At 42.4% G+C, this 18,035-nt stretch overlaps 2 protein-coding genes across 4 annotated transcripts in view; one reads left to right on the top strand and one right to left on the bottom strand.

Moving 5' to 3' along the window:
- hipk2 (homeodomain interacting protein kinase 2) overlaps positions 1–3,552 on the bottom strand; it is a 130,923-nt gene extending 127,371 nt beyond the window's left edge. For all 3 annotated transcript variants that reach the window (XM_052152029.1, XM_052152030.1, XM_052152031.1), the window contains exon 1: positions 3,214–3,552. In XM_052152029.1, coding sequence (XP_052007989.1) covers positions 3,214–3,232 — 19 coding nt within the window. In that variant the 5' untranslated portion in view covers positions 3,233–3,552. The remainder of the gene's footprint in view (positions 1–3,213) is intronic.
- Positions 3,553–6,658: 3,106 nt separating this feature from the next.
- Positions 6,659–18,035, top strand: part of tbxas1 (thromboxane A synthase 1 (platelet)) — a 111,937-nt gene continuing 100,560 nt past the window's right edge. Inside the window, 2 exon segments of the mRNA XM_052152531.1 lie at positions 6,659–6,721; positions 17,892–17,931. The gene's annotated coding sequence lies outside the window, so the exon portion shown is untranslated.

Below are 18,035 nucleotides of genomic sequence, written 5' to 3'. Positions count from 1 at the left end.
TCCAGTGTAAATTCATATTTCAGATCTATTTGACATTTATACAGTATTCAGGCGAACTCAAACAGAAATGTTATATATTACAATATACAGTATGTAAGACTAATATGTTCATGTATGGTTTACACTGATATTAAATGTCACATACATGTGCATGTACGCAAAAAAATATATGTTAAAATACTACAACAAAATCATATATGTAACATATATTATCTCAAATCAAACTGGAATTTGAATATGTCTGACCAAATGTAAGAACTACAGTTTAAATGTTTATGGCCATCTATCATATTTCTGTATGTACGGGATATGGAAAACCTTTTAACTTACATTATTAACAAGCATTCAGTACTCTAATATTTTGTATGCATATATTAACAGACTATTTATTAAACCAAGTCATTCTATTTTTTTCCATTGCTTCAAAGGAAATACTTAAATTATACAGCAACAAGCAAATTTTATTTATCTATTACTATGAATTGCTGTTCGGCTATTATTTATAATAGTCACCATATTTTCGTATCATTTACTCCTCGGTAAGCACAACAGTTGTCATGATAACAAGGAGCCTTTACATGATTAGAAGTGCTCACTAAAACCTGCTCACTCACAGACCATTACATGTTCAATTTCATTAAGTTCATTTTGAATCTGACGTGGCCAGAAGTGGTGTTGTCCATGTTGGTTGTTTACTCTGTAATCATTCACCCACTTCCACCAGTTCACTCTATTTACGTTGATCTGCAGCGAGCATTATAGGCTGATTGGGAATTTGCATTGAAGAATGAATGACAGGGTAATGACAAATCAAATCAAAATGGAGATGATGCATCCTCTCACGTGACTTTTTGTCTATATTCCGCGGTTACCCCACTCACATTCACACAAGCGCTCAATGGGAGGAAAGAGAGGCGATGCCTCCCTTTGAAACTTTATCCGCTGGTGTCGCTGTTGGACAGTGTCATTTTAGAAATACGACTGCTATACAGGTACAGTCGATTATATTTATTATCTGAATTCCCCTTGCCTCCTCTGAGAAAGTGCCACTGCTTAAAGTTTGTTACTGAAAATTGCAAGCATTTTGTGTTCCACAAAAGAAAGGAACACATTTGGTTTTGGAACAACATGAAGGAAAGTGAATGATGACAGAATATCCATTTTGGGTAACTACACTAGACATCAAGCAGGCATGAGATGAGCAGCACATAAATAAATGCATGCAAATAAACAAGCATGACCAGTGCATGGTCATAAAATCCACACAAATCCAATATACGCCTTTTAATATGCGTTCAAATGGAGAATGAGTAGATCAAACAGACAGACAAAACCACAAAAAGCAACAAACAACAATTATTCAGCATTAGTGAGGTAATAACACCGGCAATATCACCAAAATAAACAGGTGACAAACAGGTGAAGTCACAAAGAATGTAGGCCTACATTTTCTTCACATTTTGTTTCTTGATAATGAAACAAAACTGAAAGTGAAATAAGGAGTGAAAGTGATTTTAAAAAACTATTTTTTCATTACCAGGCATCTGATATGTAAAAGCAATGTCAATTTATGATATCACACAAGACATTTGGACAATACAGAATAATGTTTGACGTGTCCCACATTACCATGAGAGAAGAGAGAAAGAGAAACCACCAGCACACTGTCATTTCTACCTCCAAACAGCATGTACTGTATCATTTCAGCTTCTCTTTACACCTTATGAGCGTCACCATTTGACTAACGGGGTTATTGTCCTGCTGATTGCTTCTTAAATTAGCTTAGTTGGTTTTGTTTGTGATCATGGCACTGTGAACGTCCCCTTAGGAGATGCAGGGGGCTTTGCTCTATAACCAGCAGAGGGAGCATGGTTAATCAATCGAGGATATGATCCAAATTCAGGAAATTGACAGGAAAATTGAACGTAATATGCATACATCAGCTGTTCTTTTACGCACACGTAACAAATATTTGAACTCGTGGACGAGCCAATAACGACAGCTGTACGAACATGGCATTTTTGGGAGTGTAAAGGACCGGAATGTTCGTACAAAATGTTCCATTTACAAATGATCAAATAAAACCATTTAAATAGGATTCATTCACAGTCTGAAACCATCCAAAACGCAGTAAGCTACCTACATAGACCACATCGTTGACAACGCACCTACAGTATGATGCCCAATAACGCTGCACGCGCCTATTATGCCCCAAGAAATGCTATCTAGGTAGGTAGCTCGTGAGGTTTTGAGACAAGTCCTTAAGTGTTGGACCTCAGGATACTCTCTGGAGAACATAACGGCTGCTGATGAATTGATTTCACCTGTCACGGAGTTCAAAATTCCACAAAGCTGATAAAGTTAAAACTCTGTTATAGATGCACTATATTACTCGTCCATTTGTGCACTATAGGATTAGTCACCCTAATACTGCAGTGTACCACATAAACCACACCGGTATTAGGTATGGTGAATTACACCAAACAATTACAGCACACACTGTGCATTATTGTGATTATTGCACTTTGTAAAAGTGAGTGTAAATGCATGTAATGAGTAATGTTATAGTCATAACGCTTTATCTTAAGACAGCAGGTTTGCTTCATGTCCATCTATTACCTAAACCGTGTAATATTATCTACATTATTATTTACGAACATAAAGAATATATGCATATAGCATATTTGCATAGCAATAAAATAATAGTGGGTGTAAATGCACACAAAAAAGTAGCTAATCTTTAAACAATCTTTAAACACCTTGCCTGTTTGTTTCATATTTACTTTTCTCTTTCTGTTTCGTCTATTGCCTAAACTCGTTCATATGAAATATTATAGGCTATATAGCATAGAGAATATATACGCATAACAATCAAACGTGTCAAATGAGACATATTATAACGATGGGCTATTAGAATAAACACAAGGGGAGAGACAGCATGCGCGATGATGAAGAAGATTGGGGTTCTCTGTTTAAAACGCATTATCGTCATTATTCAAACTAAAGATGCACAAATTCAACAACTAACTAATAGTAGATCAACCCCATGTTGCGTTAATAACAACAATGCAACAATTGCATCCTCTTTAATAGTAATAGATTGGCAATAAAACTCTGGACCCAACGGTTTCTCTGCAGAGAGAGTGAATAATGATAGTAAATTATGCGCAGGTTTGGGATTAATTTCACACCCGTGAAGGCTGTAGATCTTACCTTCGTATACAGGGGCCATCGGTGCAAGGATTCCTGTTATTCATGGCAAAAAATGAAGCAACAGCACTGTTCAGAACTCAATAAAAATCTGCCATCTTGAGCAGCGGACAGATTCGCTGCTGTCTCCTGCATTACTAACCCAGTTCATCGGGGAGAGAAAGCGGTAAAAGAATAAACCATTACATCCAGAATTTCAGTTTGATGATCGGTCCAAAGGGTGTGTGAAATGAGGATGTATGTATGTTAACTCCACGGGTTTGGATGTCTGTTTTGGCTCCTAAAAGAGCCAGATTGCAGGTGTTGTGTTCAGCTGCTGGCGTTCATATCTGTGGAGTGAGTGAGTGCCTGCAAAAGTTGCAATGGGGAGAAACGAGCGAGCGAGCGGAGAGACTTTGAGAGGTAATCGAACGACGATATTATCGATTGCGTTGAACGGGGCGCCTAATCAAACGATGATCTAATCGAGCACGTTAAATAGACCCCACTGCCCTTGTATAAGGTGATCAGATTTCTGAAATGAAAAACGGGGACATTTCAAATTCAGTGGTCAATAGGTCATTGAAATTTCTACTATTTAAAAAAGGGGACAAATAGGATTTTATGATTTTGACCATGGTGAATGTGGTGATGTCCTGAAATATGTACTGTAAGAAATTATTTTGGTTTAAAAAAGTAACCTGGTTGCCTTTAAATTTTGAGTACATTTAAAATAACATTTGATAATAAATAAAATAAATAAATAATAATTTGAATAAAAAGGTATAGTAATTAACAGTTAGTGGAATTATTATTATTGTTATTACTACACTATATCAGTGCATTGCCATTACTCAGTAAAAAACACAAATTCTTATGTTATCTGAACACATTAGTGAATCTATTTAGATTTGGCAAAAATACAAAGTTAACAAATCGTGGAAATAATTGTTACAGTGTGGTGTATCATGCTCTATTGAATACTGTAGCCTTTGTCTCAGTGAAAATCAAACATGGAGGTAAAGTTTATAATTTTAGTGGTCTAATAATAAAAATCATTATTATAATACTTTTTGACCTAACTGTTTGCATATCTCATATGGACCTGTTTTTCTTAATTACTACCTTTTATTTTTGCATTATGGTACATCTTTTCAGCCACTTGTTTCCCTGCAAGTCGTGATGTAATCTATGCTGTGATGTAATAACTGTACATTTGTGTGATATCACTAGTGCAAGAGGGAGGGAGAGGGGATGGTGGGCCTATAGCGCTGATATACACAACATACACTGATTAAAGATACAATTATTGATTTTATATGTTCATCAGCAGGGATAAATTTGACTAGTTTTCACCAGCATGTTACAGTTTGTGTGGTCTGTGTGGGAATTCCCACTTTATGAAGGCTAAACTTCCAATACAGTCCTGTGCCGAATCCAGAACCTGTTATAAAATACATAAAAATATAACTTTATAACATAAACAACTAGTGTGTGCCTTACCTTGAAGTTTATAACAATGATGATAATTCTCTTCAATTGCCTGGTCCAGTTCTTAATGGTAAACCTGGCCCGACCAAGTAATCAGTAAAGGAATACAAATGAATTGAAGCTGCTATAGCGAGCAGCCCCCTCTGCTGGTCAAAATATACAGCACATGGTAGGCTTTGCTACTCAGGCCAAGATTCTTGACATGTAAAATAATTCACTAATATGCAGGCTGTTGTGAATGCTCATGAAAGATACCTAGTATATACTGTATATAAAAACTAATTTTCTACCAAAATATCACTTTTTGTTCCCTTACAAAAAGTACTGAGATAACACCATGGTATAGCAATTGTATCAGATGTTAACTAATATAAATGTTAGACTCCCAAACATTACTTTTGCAAATAGAAAAGATTAGAATAGAAGAACAGGGAGCCCTGCAACAGATTCCATGGCCCCCACGAAGCCCCCTACTAAACATCCTGTGGCGAATTCTCCAAGCTTGGAACATCCTATCTGCCAACAACCAAGGAAAAGTGTCCAGGTGTACATAGGAGAATTGGTGCTGTTTTAAAGGCAAAGGTGTTCACACAGAATATTGATTTAGCTTTTTTATGTTTATTGGACTTTGTATGACATTAAGTAATAAATGAAAACTATTTATGTCATTATTTTTCAAGACATCCTCACTGTGCAAAATTTTTCACAAGTGCCTAAAACTTTTGCAGAGTACTGTATTTTGTAACACAATTCTGTAATTGGATTGTTTTGTATATTTAGTGTGCTAGACTGTAGCCTACTGTATTACATTATGTATTGGTATTGTATTTGGTATTATTTATTTTCGTTGTGTTTAATGTTGGGAGCATTTAATTAAATAATAAACTTAAACAACAATGTATTATTTAGATTATAATACTACTGTAATAATAGCCTACTGTAATAACTTGTATCATTTTTGAATAGGATTTAGGCCTACTATGAACAATAACTTTTATTAACTTGAGTGTTTCAAACTGCACAAATGTACAAAAAAACAATGCCATATTGCATTATAAATCCAGGATAGTCATTTCAATAATTTCAATATTTTAAATCTTTGTTTAGTATTTTGATCAATTAAGATTATTTCATTGCTCTAACCTTTGTGCATTGTGTGTTCATAATATGAGTTGTATATGTTCTTTGCAAAATTGGTGATATTTGACTATTGCAATTCAAAAAGGAATTGGCATGAATTTTGTCACAGGTTGGATGATTCGGCATGCTACGAATCGTGTCTAAGTGAGATTGTCCAGTGACGTCAATCAATTTCCAATCCAGCAGAATCGGATTACTGCAGAGCCTCATGCTAGATGTGAGTAATCTGTTATCCAGTACCGAATATATTAAAACAGTGCTCTTCATTGGGCCAAACAACATTTAATCCTTACAACAATGTTCTAAAAATCATGATAGAACTGTTATATGAATCAAATGTAAAAAATTAAAAGCAAACAATAAAATAGGGGAATTATGATAGTGTGTTTGGTATTAAATAGTAAATTATATTTCTATATTATAATTTAATTATTTTTTTCTTTCTATCTTATTTTCTTTAGTCTATGATTTACATTTTCTATTTCAATTGAGGTCTTATTAACATTATTTTTTTTATATACTTGCATACTACTATTACTACTACACCTTTAAAAAATAATAATTATATAATAATAACAACAACAACAACAATAATAATAATAATTAATTATTATTAGTAGTAGTAGTAGTAGTAGGCTAGTATTACTATTAATAAAAACATTAATTTAAAGACTTAAAAAATGTAATGATTTATATATGTTATATAACATATATGAGTGCGTTATATATGTGTCTAGTCCTCATCCTTATAGAAAACGTTGAACTTGAGATCAGCGTAAACTACATGTAGCCTACGACAAGCCATTTCGTGAGGAAGTAGGTTTTTTCCCCCGGACACATAAAAACTACATGTTCCAAGAAAACCTCGGTGTCATCGCAAGAGCTTCTGTTTACGAACAAGGTAAGCGCACTGTTTAAATTGTTTACTGTCGTGATCAACTAATCCTTTAATCACACTATAACAGCACAATTTCTCGTAAACAAGCGGAGACATTATTACCTGAGTAAATGACCATGATAATCACATTACGTACATTGCTGAATGGAGTCTGTTACTAAACACTGGGTTTAAAGGTAGCTTACAGGCTGAAGAATATACGACTGCTTGACATTAAAACAACGTTTTAAAAAAACGTTTTGGATGAATTTGGCGATGACAATCATTTTTTCCCAGCCAGTACCTTCATGACATAATTGAGCTCTTCCAATATTATTGGAATAGTATTGTGTTGAACAGTCTGACGAATGCAGTCTAATAGGAGAATTGAAATCAATACCATTAACAATTAGACTACCTAATATAAAACCTCAGTCAACTCAAAGTATAAATGACAGCAATATTGCAGAGCAATGTTTTTGGGGATCAGCTGAGATCAATACAGGCCAATGGATGGGCTTTTGAACACATCACTGTGATCATTGCCACAGGATTATAAACAAACATCAATTCTTTCACAATCACATATTATGTACATATTCACCAATTTTGCAATAATGACATTGCTGTTCTAAGTTTTGCTCCCATGTTTTCATAGAATAAGTTACCTTTTATATGTTCTAAAATGTATTTAAGTACAGATTATTAATGCATTTACATTTATGCATTTGGCAGACGCTTTTATCCAAAGCGACTTACAGTGCAATTATTACAGGGACAATCCCCCCGGAGCAACCTGGAATTAAGTGCCTTGCTCAAGGACACAATGGTGGTGGCAGTGGGGTTTGAACCAGGGACCCTCTGATTAACAGCCCTGTGCTTTAGCCACTAGGCCACCACCACTCTTTGCATGTCATTGTCACTGTCTGAGTATGAGTAATGTGTCATAATTCATCCTCTTATTTGTGTGATTTCTATTTTTATTGCCTTGATCTCTTCTTACTGTTGTGTTTAGCAAATAAGCATGTACTGTACTTATTTGTCTAAACTCAGATTTTGTTCTCATAGAATAAGCTATATCCGTAAACTGTTAATTGTACATTATTGCGTCATTATGGCAAGTTAAAATGCAACATGACTTGGCCATGCTTGAACTCATGTCCATGTCCATAAATGTCTGTCCTTGTTAAGCCATATCTGATGCTTTTCTTATTCTGTGACATATCTGTAAAGCCACAGTTTCTGAAGTAACGTCTAGACAGGGAGGTGTGCTAAAGAGCAGAAACAATAACCTCTCCAACTGGCTGTTTTACAGAAATCAGTCAAATAATTATATCCATACTTACAGCTTGCTATATGGCATGTCATTTACAGTGGCCCCAAAACATTTTTGGACACTTCAGCCACTCGTAGAAAATGGATGAATTTCATATTTCCAAATATTTTGTCTTCATTTTTTATCTCTCTATCTATTTATCATTATAAACAAACTTCTTTTGTGAAAAGTGTGCTTGAACTGTCTTTAAAATAATGCTATTTTGTTATCTAATGCAATGACAGTCATACATTTTTAAGTGGGCTTTAAGTGTCCAAATAATTTTTGGGGCTATTGTATACCCATAGCTTCACAAATATAAAAGCATGTGTGGAGAAACATCATTATAACCTGTTAAAGTATGCACTCTTTACCTTCAGCTGGTGTGTTCTGGCTGGTAGCAAACTCTTGTAGAATATGATGCTATATTTTTTAGCCCACGCTTACCTCACACTGACATGGAAGAGCATCTTCACAATTGTTGACAGGAACTCGGTCATATGTTGCATCCCAGAACCTTTTGCTCACAACTGAGAGCCTGTTTTGGGACTTTAGAGAAAACTCTGTCAGAGAAATCATGAAACACATGTGACTCAGGCTAAACACTGTAGGGATCCAGTAAATATTTTTTACATTCTAAATCCCACAGCCAACTTTAGAATGTTTGAAATGTTTGGGTTTGTTCATGTTTGTTGGGTCAGTGTAAATTATCCTTTATAAGGCTGAAGGAATTTGACTGTAAACAACAATTGTTCAGTCTCCTCTAAAATTGTTATGATTTAAGAGTTTTGTTACACTGTGTGAACTGAACAAAGGCAAGAAAGTGATTTTGCTTCCCCCACTGTACCAGATATTTATGACTTCTCTTTCATATGCGCTTTCTGTGGTTCTTGCCTGTGTGAACTGCTGTTTCAATGTAGGGTCATTTTCTATAGTCATGTATTAGCAGCTGTGCTTACTTTACTCTCACCACATCCTTTTAAAATAAGGTTTAGTTGCTGCTTGGTAGTTTTGCTTGTTGAAGTGTAATTAAGTGACGCTCATTTTTTTTGTCCAAATCGTTATTCAAAAATACATAAAAAATGCAATTCACACAAAACAAGTACATTACCTCTTCTATGATGAACATGTTTTCAGTTTCTGAGCTCAGAGTTATTTAGATTTTTTTTGTCTATGGCTTTAAGTAAAACAAAAGTAATGTGGTGTAACCGTACGAAGACAATAAAAAAATCTTATTCAAAGGTGATTTAAAAAAGAAATGCTGGCCTCAGAATAATATTTTATTAGGCTAATATTACTTTTTTTTTTTTTTTTTTTTATGAAGCAGGGAAACATTTTTGGTTTTAAAATATTATTGGTATTTGAAAGAAAAAAAATTAAAATGCACTAAATCCAAGTCATTTAGTGTTACCAGTAAGTAGGTTGCCATTTCGTTGACATATGACCAAAAAGAAAGTTAACCAGAGAGGACCAAATTATACCCTCAAATTGTGTGTGAAGTTTTAAAACATATCACATATTTTGACATTTTATGAAAAGGCACATTTTGTTCAGGTCATATGTAGTAATCCTGAGAAAACATCTTGATATTCTTGACTCAGAAATTAATGATATTTGTAATTGTTTTTTTGTTTGTTGCAAAAATAAATATTTGAAAATATTTATAAAATTAATGAATAGGCTAATTTGTGTACATGCCAAGGTGTATGTTTTCCATGTATTCAAGCCAAGGTGCAAACAAATAATTTTAATACCTTTTATTGGATGGTTATGCCACATTACTTTTTTTTTTTAATTGAAACTTTTTTTGAATGCTATAAAAAGTTTGATTTTATTTTTTTTTTTAAATGTATGAAACAAAATTGGACACAAAAGTTACATTTCTACAAACTTGACACGTGTGTTTTAAAGGAGCTGTAAGCGATTTTAGCCATTCTATCTTCCACAAGACTTAGCAGTTGAATTAGCCATGCCCACTCTTTCCAAAACCCAGCACTTCAAAGAGAGGACACAACTCAACACAACAGAAGCAAAATAGCACCGTCAACTATTATGAATCTGAATACGGCATCAAGCCTCAATAATTTCAAGTACAAGTGCAAACAAATAATTTTAATACCTTTTATTGGATGGTTATGCCACATGACTTTTTTTTTAGCACCGTCAACGTGTGCTAAAAAAACGTGTCCAGACGTGTCACCACAGATGCCTCTCAATGGGGTTGGGGCGCCGTGTGCAACGGGCACGCAACCGCTGGCTCCTGGATAGGGCCCCGGCTGCGTTGGCACATCAGCGAATTCAGCAGAGGAATTTGCGACCAGACCCACTAAGAGGCACAAGTGCCCTGTACTGGGGTAGGGCTCCACAGGCTTAATTACCTCTTCAGGCAACTCCCTGTGATGTATTTTCCACGGTACAATCCCCCTGTTGGCGGACCTGCGTCTCCCTTGAGCAGTCCCTCTGCCCCCGGTCACTGTGTTTGTAGAGCTCCTCCCTTATCAGGTAGGACCTGCCACCGCACCACTCCCACGTGTGGCTTGACAACCCATGTGGTGTATTGGCCACATATAGTCACATATTGACTCCCTAGTCTGGGCAGGATGTGGTCTCCGCAGGGTTTTTTCCCCCTAAAAGAATAGGATCGGGAAAGATCGCCTTCCCAGATACATTTCATAGCATTAAGATTTACGCTCTATGCGAGAAACATAGAGAGAGAAAATGTTGCAGCTGGCTGACTTACTCCCATTATGGTCATGTAGCACCTTAGGGGTGCTGGGAACCTAAGGTCTGTATATGACACCTTTTTCTGGGGGCGTTGGGGAGGATACAGTGGCATCTAGCACGCAGCAGCCTGCTTGCACCTGTGTCTGCAGTTCACGTAACACTGTCTAGTGCATGGCACTTTGAAATGGGACCCCTTGTGTCACTACATTCGACACAATATCGAGTGAGTGATAGAAGGGGAACGTCACGGTTACTGTTGTAACCTCCGTTCCCTGATGGAGGAAACAAGCCGTTGTGTCCCCTTTGCCACGACACTAGACCTACCACTGTAAATGGCCATACCTTATTCTCGGTAGATACAAGGTGCAAAAACCTGACTGACAGATGCACGCCGTCTTCCCTTTATACCCGTATGTCCGGGGGCGGGAAATGCAAATTCTGTCTGCCAATTTCTCATTGGCCTTTTCTCAAGTTCAGAAGTATACAAGGCTCTCAAGAAAGACCACTTGTGGCACTACATTCGACACAACATCTCGTTCCCTCCATCAGGGAACAGAGGTTACAACAGTAACCATGCCGTTTTTAATACATTAAAAAAATAACTCTTTGGTAGAACTTGATTCAGTCATGGACAGTGGTGCCACATGTCTGAGATGAGTTTTCTTAAAGTAAAATGACTGTGTAATTTGAACTTAAATAATTTAAGTAGAGAAAATCGTCTCGGTTACCTACGTAACCTCGGTTCTCTCTAGATCAGGGAACGAGTATTGCGTAAGCTAGCTTACGCTATGGGAAAGATTAATCTTTTCTGAGATATTGAAGCCAAAAAGCGGGCTAGCTAGCGAGCTCATTGGTTGCTCTGCGGCAACTGCTGCAGCCTATAGACGAACTTGGGCGAACTCGCGTCCAATGAGAGGCGTCCGCGCGCTTACTGCATCAAAGCCCGCCAAAATGGGCGTGACTAGAGTGCATATAAGCGTAGTTTGTAGGCTGGAACCCTGGTTTTCATTGAATGAAGCGAAAGTTGCTCGTGGCGCGAGCACGGCCGGCTACGCAATACTCGTTCCCTCATCTAGAGAGAACCGAGGTTACGTAGGTAACCGAGACGTTCTCTTACGAGAGGTTCTCTCGTATTGCGTAAGCTAGCTTACGCTACGGGAACCCATTGTCAACGCCGTGCGCGCCAAGCATCCACTGCATGAGCCCCAGGGGGGTGGACCCGGGGGAGCCCTTGTGAGTGGGGAAATAATATTTGGCCGGCAAGAGTGAGGGCCAGTGTGTGTGTGATACATAAGCACATAGTGGGAAGGGAACGACAGAGCGGCGGTGCCGGTCTGTGTGGAATGAGTCCCATCAGTGCAGCTCACCAGGGGAGATGTAGCGTATTAAACCGCTAGTAGTTTTGCCTGCAGGGCGGGCACTTCCAGATTGTAAAATCTGACAAAGGTGGAGGGGGAAGCCCAGCCCGCTGCCACACATATGTCGTGAATGGAAATCCCGCTGGACCATGCCCACGAGGAGGCCATGCCTCTAGTGGAGTGAGCCCTAATGCCCAACGGGCATGGCAGGTCTTTTGACGCGTATGCGGCAGCAATAGCGTCCACTATCCATCTAGACAGTGTCTGTTTCGAGGCGGCGAGACCTTTGGTGCGCCCTCCGAACGAAACGAAAAGCTGCTCAGAGCGTCTGAAAGAGGCGGAGCTCGCAGTATACAACCTCAGTGCTCTGACTGGGCAAAAGAGATTGGCGTCGCGTTCGCTATTGGATGCTGGCAGCGCCGATAGGGAAATGACCTGTGCTCTGAAAGGAGTACCGATCACCTTGGGAACATAGCCGTGTCTAGGCTTTAAAATGACCCTGAAGTCACTTGGTCCAAACTCAAGACACTCAGCGCTGACAGACAGCGCGTGAAGGTCTCCCACACGTTTGACAGATGACAGGGCAGTCAGAAAAACTGTTTTGAGTGAAAGGTATTTCAAATCCACGGATTGAAACGGTTCGAAAGGGGGGGCTTTCATAGTTTCGAGAACTATAGAAAGATCCCAGATAGGAACCGATGGGGGGCGCGGGGGGTTCATCCTTCTAGCTCCCCTGAGGAAGCGGATGACCAGCTCGTTTTTTCCCAGTGACTGGCCGTGCAGGGGTTCAGCGAATGCCGCAACGGCCGCCACATACACTTTGAGCGTGGATGGGGATCTGCCCTTATCCAGCAGCTCTTGTAAGAACACGAGCAGCGGCGACACCCCACATGTCCGTGGGTCCAGGTCTCTGTCGGTGCACCATTTTGAAAACACAGACCATTTTGACGCATAGAGTCTTCTCGTGGAAGGGGCTCTAGCGTGTATGATGGTGTTTATTACTCCTTCTGGCAAAGCGACGGGTAGTCGTTGATCACCCATGCGTGTAGCGCCTAGCGCTCTGGGTGGGGATGCCAGATCGTGCCGCGAGCTTGCGAGAGGAGATCTGCTCTCACTGGGATGGGCCACGGGGCTGTCAGTGACAGCTGCGTAAGCTCCGGGAACCATGTTTGATTCTCCCAGCGTGGGGCTATGAGGAGCACCGAGTGGCGCGTTTCCCTGATCCTCTGCATTACCTGTGGCAATAGCGAGACGGGAGGGAAGGCGTAAAGCGGGCGGTTGTGCCAGTCCTGGGCCAGCGCGTCCTCGCTTTTCGAGAAAAATATTGGGCAGTGAGAGTTCTCTTCTGACGCAAAGAGGTCTATCTCTGCTCTGCCGACTATGTGCCATAACGTCTGGACTGTTTGAGCGTGCAGGGACCATTCGTCTGGGAATATCGTCTCTGGACAGTCTGTCTGCGCCGTCGTTCAGGTGGCCTGGCACGTGCGTCGCCCTCAGCGACCACAGGTGGCGCTGGGACCAACTCAGTATGCGTTTCGTCAGATGGAAGAGGTTCCTGGATCTGACACCGCCCTGACGGTTTAGATAGGATACCACAGACCTGTTGTCCGAACGGACCAGGACGTGGTGACCCTGAATGACCGGGAGGAAGCGCACGAGCGCGTACTCGACCGCTATCATTTCCAGACAATTTATGTGAAGGAGCTTTTCCTGAACTGACCATAGGCCAAAGACCGGAGAGCCCTCGCAGACCGTGCCCCAACCTGTGTTAGACGCGTCTGTCGAGATGACTTTTCGGCGAGATACAGCTCCCATCGTCACTCCCCGCTGATACCACTCGGCCACTGGCCAGGGCTGCAGAGCTGAAATACAGGTCTGAGTCACTCTGATTGGCTGGCGGCCTGTGGCCCAAACCCGGCGAGACGCGCGGGTGTTTAGCCAATGCTGAAGCGGGCGCATGCACAGTAAACCCAGCTGAAGTACTGCTGCAGCTGAGGCCATGTAACCTAGCACTCTCTGAAATTTCTTCAGAGGTGTGAGGCTGTTCATCTGAAAAAACGCGGCATGCGCCGTGTAGATAAGCGAGCCGTCATTGCCACGAGTCTAGTTCTATTCCAAGGAAGGAAATTGCCTGACTGGGCTGTAGTGAGCTCTTGGTCCAACTGACTGCAAGACCCAAACTGTTCAGATGACTGAGGAGAACTGTCCTGTGAGACAGAGGCTCCGTATGTGATTGTGCCAAAAACAGCCAATCGTCCACATAGTTCAGAATTCGCAAACCCTGACTCCGCAGGGGTGCGAGCGCTGCATCCATGCACTTCGTGAAAGTACGGGGTGCTAAGGACAGGCCGAACGGAAGGACGGTGTATTGATAAATCTGGCCGTCGAAGGCGAATCTCAAGAATGGCCTGTGACGGGGATTTATCTGAATCTGAAAGTAGGCATCTTTCAGATTGAGAGAAATAAACCAGTCCCCCTGGTGCACATGTGCGAGGAGTTTCCTGATTGTAAGCATTTTGAACGGTCTTTTTGCAAGCGCTTTGTTCAAAACCCTGAGATTTAATATTGGTCTGAGGCCGCCGTCTTTCTTGGGGACAAGAAAATAGCGGCTGTAAAAACCCCGACTTGCTCAGAGGAGGTGGCACTCTCTCTATGGCCCTTTTGCACAGAGGGTTTGCTTTTTCTGAACGAAGCATGCAGGCTGCTTCCGTGTTCACAGTAGTTTCGAGCCACGCTCTGAAGCGGGGAGGGCGGCGATCGAACTGTAGCAAATAGCCCTGTTTTATTGTGCTTAACACCCATTCGGATATCCCTGGGATATCTTCCCACGCTTTGAAGCGTAATGCTAGAGGGTGAATGGCCAAATCGCCCTGATTGCCACACACAGCGCGCTGAACAGAATGTGTGAGCGCGCTTACTGTGTTTATGCATGACTGCTCGCAGACAGCAGAGACAGGCTGTTCTGTGAGTGACTTCCCGATTGGGGTAAATGGGGAAAGAGTCACATCTGATAAGTGATGCGCGAGCATAGTCACGGGCACGGGACTTACATGCGGAGAGGTGTTTGCTGGCCGTGTGACAGAGCGGGCAGAAGAGGGGCGCGCGCACGGGCTCGTGGGCGCGTTTATTAACTCTAACACTCGAGCGGGTCGTAACCGCTTTATGTGAACGCTCTGATAGGGACACGGGACGTGTAATGCTTGTGTGTAGGGGTGAACACTGGATTGTGGGCACATTTTCTACACATAAGGCTTTATTTTGGGTCGCCGTGGAAACGGCGTTTGAGTGCAGGCAAGCAGGTAATATCACCGGCTTGTTGGCTGCTGAATCCACCACTGCAGTAGCCTGAGAGAAGGGGACTGACAGGGGGCGTACGGGACTTACATACAGCTGGCCGTGTGACAGAGCGGGCAGAGGAGGGGCGCGCGCACAGGCTCGTGGGCGCGTTTATAGAGTGTTAACTCTAACACTCGAGCGGGTCGTAACCGCTTTATGTGAGTGTGCTCTGATAGGGACATGGGATGTGTAATGTTTGTGTGTAGGGGTGAGCACTGGATTGTGGGCACATTTTCTACACATAAGGCATGTTTACTCTTTACAAGATTTCTTTGGGTTGCCGTGAAAACGGCGTTTGAGTGCAGGCAAACGGGTAGTATCACCGGCTTGTTGGCTGCTGAATCCACCACTGCAGTAGCCTGAGAGAAGGGGACTGACAGGGGGCTAAGCTTTGACGGTGGTCCGGCCGTGGCGGGACTGAGCCGTCGTTTTCTCAACAACGCTAGGAGGACTTCGGTTGCTCAGGTTTCAGCACAATTTTAGGCCGAGGCCCGCAGGGGGGCGGCGGTCTGCGGCGGCTGTCTGAGCTCGATCGAGGGCGGCCGCCCTGTCGACGCTGAGAAGTCTGGCTTGTTGAGCTGGGCGCTGTGAAGAGGCTTGTGCAGGAGGCTGGTCACGTGGGCGGCCTGCAGAGGAGCTAGCGCGATGAGGCAGAAAGAGATTCATGGCTTGGGTGGCTTCGAGAAACGGTCAACAATGCCACTCACCGCGGAACCGAAGAGACCGGACAGAGAGAGCGGCGCGTAGTGCGTTCAGCTTCTCCCATGTCGGCTAGTCAGATCTGAAACAGCCTCTGTCTGTAAGACGGCCATGGAATGCAGAGCAGATGCGGCTTGGCCGGGCGGCGTATAGGCGCCGCCAACACAGGCGGAAGTAGTTCTGCAGGCCTTAGACGGGAGCACCAGCTTAGACCGCCATCTCGCGGAGGGCGGGCAAAGGTGCGGCGTGGAGTCTGTTGGGAGCCTGCTCAGGGGCGGTGACCACTCGAGCCCGAGGCGGTCGACGGCCTGTGTGAGGAGGCGCGTTAGTTCCCCTTCGACCCGGCGCGGGTCCTGCTGGATTCCTGGGCCGAGGAGGAGGCGTGTGAGCCTGACCACGCCTCGCTGTCCGAAGCCATGATGGAACAGCCCATATCCTCCGCTTCTTCGTCCGAGATGGCAGCAGAGCAGCCGCTCGGCGGCAACTGCGCGGCCCCGGTGGGCGGGGAGGGTGAAGGCGATGCTCGAGGGAGGGGCTCCGGCGAGGCAATCGCTTCTACCACTGGTTCCGGCAGCCTTTGAGAGCGCCGCTTTTTTCTGCGCGGCTGAATGGAAGGCGGCGCGGCGGCTTCGGTCCTGATCGCTTCGAGTCGAGCCCGCAGGGTCGACATTGGCAGCTCCTCGCAGAGATCGCATCCGCCTTCAGCGAGGGCGAGCTCTGCATGCCCCACTCCCAGGCAGAGAGCGCAGATGACGTGGCGTCTCCGGTGCTGAGAGGGCGTGGCATGAGGCGCAAGTGGAGCGAGGCATCTTTAAAAAGATGCTTGTACTCTTTTGTGAAGTTCGTTAGAACTAGCTTGCTTTAAAAAGGATACGTCGCCGGATGGCGTAGCTCGCAGGATGGCTGAAGGTGGCGAAGACGGCCGGCTTCTTCGAGCGCTGTCCACGCTTGCTTGATGCCCCTCGAACGGCGACGCGGCTTCCAGTTCAGAGATGCGACGAGCTTCGCTGAAGAGATGAAAATCAGGGTTCCAGCCTACGAACTACGCTTATATGCACTCTAGTCACGCCCATTTTGGCGGGCTTTGATGCAGTAAGCGCGCGGACGCCTCTCATTGGACGCGAGTTCGCCCAAGTTCGTCTATAGGCTGCAGCAGTTGCCGCAGAGCAACCAATGAGCTCGCTAGCTAGCCCGCTCTAGGTCTGCAGTTGCTGCACTGCGTTGACAAATGATACAAAATTAAGGATAATTTTTTGGCTTCAATATCTCAGAAAAGATGAATCTTTCCCGTAGCGTAAGCTAGCTTACGCAATACGAGAGAACCTCTCGTAAGAGAACTTACTGAATCAAGTAAACCCAACAAAATGTAACATGTCAAAGAAACTCAAATTCAAATCCTTTAGTGATATGCTAGAAAATTACAAGAAATGTTAGCATGCTAAACACATGCTGGTTGGAAGCACTACTGACTGCAACAAAATCTCAACTCATACATTAAACAATAACAAGTCTCCCTTTTATATTCATCTTGCACAAAGACACAGACAATAACATTTAATTGTAACATATACTCTCTCTGTCGAGTCTCATGCAAAGCATGCTTGGAACTTGAAATCCGCTGACCAGTTTCAGTTAACAGTTTCAGTTTTCAGTTAAAATGTAAATGGATTAAGTTAATCAGAGAATATATTTTTAGTTAAGTAAACTCTGTTAATTTAAGTTCACTTTTTACATGATTTCTTTTATATTTTTTATTTTTTAGAAATATGAACATGAGAGGATTGAGTAAAATTGACAATAGTGTAAGTTCATCTTTTTATTTTTACATTTTCAAAAGCATTTTCTATGTGAGTGGTGCTTTCCACTGAATTGAATCTGCAACACCTGCCAACACTTCCATGACACT

The sequence above is a fragment of the Xyrauchen texanus genome, chromosome 21 (genome assembly GCF_025860055.1).
Source record: "Xyrauchen texanus isolate HMW12.3.18 chromosome 21, RBS_HiC_50CHRs, whole genome shotgun sequence".
In the NCBI taxonomy this organism is placed as follows: Eukaryota; Metazoa; Chordata; class Actinopteri; order Cypriniformes; family Catostomidae; genus Xyrauchen; species Xyrauchen texanus.
Note: the sequence above shows the minus strand (reverse complement) of the source record. Positions and strands in the feature narration are given on the sequence as shown.